Raw genomic sequence first — 6,688 nt, 5'->3', positions numbered from 1 at the left:
AATCCTAAAGGAACAGATTACTCACGAAAAAATAAATTTAAAAAAGAACCTTATGCATGGCTAAAGAAGCGCAATAAATGATTTTCACGCTGGAAAACAAATAGGATCCCTACAAAAGTTGCCTAACTTAGAGAGGCAACCGCATACCATAGCACGTAATGAAACGGTAGAGCGAACTCGAGACTGAAGTACTGTAAAGAAAGCTCATTAGCTCTTTGCTATCCTGGTACCCGTGATTTGACAAAATCATTTTATAAATCCATGTGCCTGATACGTTAGAGTGGAAATGGGTTTTTTATATATAAAAAAAGTTAGTCAACCAATTTATTTTTGCTTGAAATAAAGTTTCTTATACTTTATGAATATTTATGGACTTCAACAATATTGGCATCTCAATAGAGGAAAACCGGCACGAGGTAGGAGATTGTTATTTTTGGCCGACAGGCGATAATGGAGTATGAATCAAAGATTTAAACATCGAATTGACGATATTTAATCTGTAGTTATCTTAAATTATCTAATATTGCACCCTAACTTAAGTGCAGGTATCTTCCAAAGGTTTTCATGTTGTTTGCTTAAACCTAAATCAACGTACCAAAAGTAACCACAATTACAACTTTATGACATTATCTCAGGACGCCTGGATTTTTTTTAATACTATCAATGCATAATGTCGGTGCAGTTCTACAGGGGTATGCGTTTATCTTAAATCAAACGTAATATGGAAAAGGCCAAAATGTTATATAAATACTTCTGTTCCTTGATCCTTGCGGCATGGGACAACGGACCACTATATAAGACATTACTATCGCACCCACGTTGGCAGCGACGAGTATTCAAGCACAGGCGGACTAAAGGTAGGTCACAATCCGTTTAGCGAATAGCCCGTCGAATACTGCGCATGAGGGTTTTTTGTTTTGCTTTGTTTTGTTCTTGTTTAAACAGGAAAGTTTAATATCATTTACTTAAAATCGAGCTTCTGTAAAACAAGCACGAATTGTATAGTAATGAAAAGCAGTAATCGAAGTGAATATATTATCAAATCTATAGATGACACATTTTGGGGACAAAAATATACGAAAGTCTGGACGTAAACGTTTTAGGTATAAAAAAGTTGCTGTTGTATTTTTTTCTTCGTGCCATTATTATTGAGAGTCTTTGGTATGATTGGCTCTACTAAACGAAAATTTAACAAGGCAGCGTTTTCAACTCATACAGCTATTTTATATGCTAATATACGTATTTATCTTCTTGACTTTACAGGCGGGTGATACGGGTGCATCAGACGGTACGTACACAAAGGTATACACCGTCAGACGAGGGGTATACTGCGTCATTTATCTTGACGGAATTTATTGGATATTATTCTGCAATGTTAATGTATGTATGTATGTATGTATGTATGTATGCATGTATGCATGTAGGTAGGTAGGTAGGTAGATAGGTAGGTAGGTAGGTTATGTATGTAGGTAGGTAGTTAGGTAGGTAGGTAGGTAGACATGTGTGCGTATATATAATTTAAAAGTACTTAAAAGATGCATGTATCTATGTATGTATCTATGTAGGTAGGTAGGTAAGTGTGCGTATATATAATTTTAAAGTATTTCAAGATTTGTTATACCTAATTCCCCTGTAAATAACTGTAAAAACAATGGTGTCAATCCCATGCGAAGTCCTCGTTGGATCCTCTCACAATGTCCCGCCAGGTATAGTACAAACGCTTTCAGCCGAGCATCGGATATAAAGTTTTCTTGTTATTTAGTTGGTAATGCAAAGTTTGACAACAGCGACAATAACTTTAAATCAATATATGGGTCTGCTGTTCCCATACGTCGAAGAACTAGTATGACTTTGACAGTAGCGAAAATGAATGACTGTTGTTGCGCATGCTTCGTACATAAAACTGATAGTAATGCTCACACCAGCTGTGCAACAAAATCAATGTCGGTTTATAACTTAAGATGAATTTCGTATAATAGACTTTAAACTATTAATCAATATTTTTAAGTTGTGTTTTGGGATAGTATTAAGTTTTCTGAAAATTTACAGATATATAACAAAAATTTAAAAATTTCATCATCATAGTAATTCGATCTTGATCGCTAGATAACATATTGTTGTCAGATTGATTTTATATATATATATATATATATATATATATATATATATATATATATATATATATATATATATATATATATATCCAGGAACGTTTTCTACCAGTGATATCTAAATGATTTAAAATTACGCTTAACAAATTCGGGAATGATATATTGCAATGGTTTTTAAGATACATATCTCTCCAAAAATTAATGCTACGACTGTTTAGGGATCGTACGTATCCTTGAAGTTATAGAACCTTCAAAGGTAAGTTATTTTGTTATAAAAAAAAATTCTTTCATTCTAACGAATAAACAATATTTTCATAATGAATGAATGAATGAATGGTTAACGCAATAGATAACCTCAATAGTGTAATGTTTGATGAGATAATGAAGTGCATATGAAATTCTATTTCGAACTCAATCTTTTTTCCTTCTGGAACGTTAATAAAACATTATGAAGAAACTTGAAATCCTCTGCTGAAAATGTAGCAAGCTCTTAACTGTATAGTCACAGACTAAACCAGCCAGTAGAATACATGAACAGTACCGGACAGATATCTTGTACTGTTTAACTCGAGCAACTTGTTCTTCTGTCCTATTTTACAACTGGTCTCAAAATTTTCTAGGTTATCTCGTTTTGTCAGATAAAAGATATGAGGGTTAAACTGATCAATGTTTACGAGCCCCATATCAAAATCCTTGCACTGGCTGCGATGTTACTTGACTGATTGCAGATTTGTACACTCAAACACTTTGTCTCACACCGTGGGTTATTGAAAAGTTGTAGATAGTATTTTGTTATTACTTTTTTCTTTCTTTCAACCTGTCAATAAATTTAAGATTGATCGATTGACAAAATAGCATACCGTAAAAAGATTTGCTGTTGCATCAAGCCGGGCACTTGCAGATGCATGCGTGATCAGAAAACAACAATATCTTTTTCCTACTTTCGGGATTTGACAGTAAAATTCTGGCTCATTATTGTATATAAAATCGACAGGTATATAAATATTAATTCCGACAGATATAATGTTTGCATTAGAATAAAAACCCGCGAAACCCTATTTGTGAAGCAGTGGATAATGCGAATGCAAGTCCCCTTGTCAACTCCTTTACACGTGTCAGGTTTCATGAAAACTTCGACTTTAAGTTTCTTACTGAATGGAATGATTCGAATACATAACGTTATCGACAGAAACAGAAAAGCTGATTTAGGTTACGAGGTGTTTAAGGTTAAAACTATGCTTGTCCTTTAGAGTGGTCTCCTGAAGGCATACAGCTATTGGTTTTCTATATTTTTAAGCAGAAGACCAATTTAAACAATATTTGCTTTTAACCCTCGGCAATTCCGTTGTATTATGGTGTCAAACATTTTTGAAAGTGGTAGATATACAGGACTTCTGGGAAATTTCCCTCGCATATTATCATGTGGCTCTCCAGTGTTCCTTATTTCACGACTTCCAAACTGACTGAAAAGTTTGATAGGATCGTCAGATCCTACGAAAGTCTTGCTGGTTCTTTAATTCTTTCTTTGTTTGGCTCTGAGCATGCACTCCGCTATCACCGGCTTTTTTGCTGCTCTTTTGGTGGGCTGGATCAGTAGCAAAGCTGGATATCTTATTTATCACTGGCACCAGGGGGGTTTGCTGCTCTTTTCATTAACTGGATTTGACTTGACTTTGTAGCAGTGGAGTTATTTTTTCCTTCGCTGTCACAATGATGGGTTTATGGACTATACTATCTGTTTGGACGGCTGCTAGCACAGGTTTAGGAGGAGTCAAGACTTTGAACTTGGTCTTGCCTTATGGCTATGTAATATCTGTATGGGTACAAGCAGTATTTGTGGAAGTTTCTTATCCATCATAGTCACGCATGCATATGATTTTCTGTATGTTAAGTGCAACCGTGGTTTCCAGATATTTTCTGGCCTCAGGGAGATCGTGTATTTCCTTTGTTTCGTGCGTTGCCTATCCTTCTCTTGTTTCATGTTAATGGAAATATCTAGAGTACGAAAAAATGTTCTCCGTGGTGATTTGTGAAAGATTTTCTCAGTACATGACGATAAATCGTGACCCACCTGTCCGAAACTGGGGCAGACTGGTTTTATCTTGGAACGATCAATGTGATGGCCTATTTCTAGCAGCTAAAGCGCCTCAAAAGGAGTGGGGATGACAGAGTCAACTACGATGTTCAAGAACCAGGCTTTGATCGATGAAGGTACAATGGCTGAGTCAAACGATAGAATGCAAGTGCTTGTGGTAATCAAGCTGCCATTCAGCGAATGTTTATTGGTTTCATTTGTAATACATTCTGGGATTTTCGAGTACAAAAGTCTTACCGAAGCCATCTAAATCTCTAGATCGTAATCCCCCCCCCCCACGTATATATGAAATGAACACGGCATCATAAATCTTTCTAAACATTGACAAATCATTTAGACAGATCATTTTCGCAAGCATGCGTGGAAAATGTAAGAGCAAGCGAGCAAGACAAGAAACATAAGAATTCTGAACGAGATAAGTCACCCCATTTCATAGATATAAATCTGAACTGCAGACACTTATCTTCAACAAACCTATAGTGTGTAAAATGTATTATGGAGATACTAGGGCAGCAAATATCAAAGTGTATACGTATGGAGTTAAGGTATTACGTTTGAAGAGAGTTTGAAGCACATGTACCATACGCCGAGATCATATTCTACATTGTATTGCACAGTACTGTCCTATGTTTTTGCAATAATTGTCATCATTTATTTTATATTTGATTTCAGTCTATCGATAACCATATTGACTGTAAATGTAGTAGTATTAGTCGTTTTAGTTCTTTAATTTCCACATGATTAATGTTCATTTCATAGCAGATATCAAAATTTCCCGTATTATAATATCTACGTCATCGAGGTCTTTCTTCTAGTGATACGTTACCTCTGCATTCGTATCAGGGGCAGGTAACACCTGTTGCAACAGTGTGAGGAACATGCTTTAAAACACAACTATTCTTAACAATGGAACAGAAATTTATAATAACAAAGATAAACAAAGATGGTTAGGGTTTCGAGGTATCGAAACATAAAAACTAAGTTTAAACAGAAAGTTCATGGAAACTTTGGGTAACAATCTTTAAGAATCGCAATAGTTCCTTGAGAGAAGTAATATATTGAGGATATCTTATTGTTTCCGATTAAGAATAAGAATAATTTTATTGGTCTTAGTAATCACTTAACAGTACGCTGAGGCATACAAGTTCAAAGTGTCCACTACAATGTTTTACGAAAAATCTAAAATCTAACAACTTGAAAATGTCATTGCGCGCAAAACCAGTTGTGTTTTTTGTTTAGATAATAAAAGAGTGATTCAATTTCATCATTTCCCTAAAATATTTTACTTGAATATCACAATCTGTATGTAATTCATACACAGCTGCCAAAATCTGAAATTTTTACATATTTGACTGGTTTTGAATCTTGATAGAATAAACAAATATAGCACTCATTCTTACTGTCTGCTTGTCGTACAGGTGAAACAACATGGCCAAGTCTTTGCAGCCTGCTTTCATATTGTTGATTGCGGTCACCTCGGTGCTAGGTAAGTTTTCTTTCAAAGAGTAAAATAATCTATGTTTTACGCAACTGCCCACGGCAAGTATGAATTATTGTCACATAAGCAAAGTGGGTGCCTAACAGAGGCTTATTTCAGTAGTACTTGGTCTAATTGGACCTTTAAAAATTGTTATTTAGACAGTTCGTTGTTATTAAAGCTTCAAAGTAGAACATTTATTAGTAAATTTCTTCTTTTGAATTGTTTCTGTCTTTTCTTTAACATTTTCTCCATAAGTAGAGAACTATATTTATTTAATGATGTGACGATTAATCCAACAAAATATTGGTCAAAAATATCAATGTCATTATGAGTGTCCATAATCGAATATAAACAGTTTAAGTTTTCCTTTTTAAATGTTTGACCTTTCAGGACCAGATCTTTCAGGGAAAAAAAGCAAACAATGTATAGAACAGCTCCGAATTAATATAGTCTTTCTATGTTTAGTATGGCCAAAGCGCAAAACATCATATTTGAAGAAAAACTTGCCAATAAACCGTTCTACTCTTCCTTCTAAATATGCATGACATTGTCTATAAAAATATGGAATACATCTACAACCGATTTAAGCTAATGGATAACAGGTTGTGATGAACCGATCATTGATCTTTGAAATTCAACTGATTCCCAGAATAATATTTATAACTCTTTTGAAGATTCAGGTGCACAATTATGGGTATACCATATCTGAAGGTGTGTGCACGCAACCATATTGTGAAGCACATCGTCATATAATGACTACGTTAAATCAGGATTCTCGCTGTCCTTTCTACCTATAATGACCATTTCAAATCAGGATTCTTGCTGTTCTTTCTACCTATACTGTCCATGTCAAATCAGCATTTTCGCTGTTCTTTCAACCTATAGTAACCATGTCAAATCAGGATTCTCGCTGTCCTTTCTACCTATGATGACCCTGTCAAATAAGGATTCTCACTATTCTGCCTATGATGACCATGTCAAATCAGGATTCTCACTATTCTT

At 34.8% G+C, this 6,688-nt stretch overlaps 1 protein-coding gene across 2 annotated transcripts in view; it reads left to right on the top strand.

Moving 5' to 3' along the window:
- Positions 1-747: 747 nt before the first annotated feature.
- The window catches only part of LOC149774889 (matrilin-1-like), a 30,033-nt gene continuing 24,092 nt past the window's right edge, over positions 748-6,688 (top strand). The window contains exons 1-3 of one of the 2 annotated variants that reach the window (XM_089944631.1): positions 748-857; positions 1,264-1,288; positions 5,625-5,692. In XM_089944631.1, coding sequence (XP_089800757.1) covers positions 5,635-5,692 — 58 coding nt within the window. In that variant the 5' untranslated portion in view covers positions 748-857; positions 1,264-1,288; positions 5,625-5,634. Of the gene's footprint in view, positions 858-1,263; positions 1,303-5,624; positions 5,693-6,688 lie in introns of both variants that reach the window. The other variant, XM_089944632.1, reaches the window with a different exon arrangement.

This window comes from Sinohyriopsis cumingii, unplaced genomic scaffold (assembly GCF_028554795.1).
Source record: "Sinohyriopsis cumingii isolate HCF-2022 unplaced genomic scaffold, ASM2855479v2 utg000088l, whole genome shotgun sequence".
In the NCBI taxonomy this organism is placed as follows: Eukaryota; Metazoa; Mollusca; class Bivalvia; order Unionida; family Unionidae; genus Sinohyriopsis; species Sinohyriopsis cumingii.
This window is presented reverse-complemented; position numbering and strand designations above follow the sequence as displayed.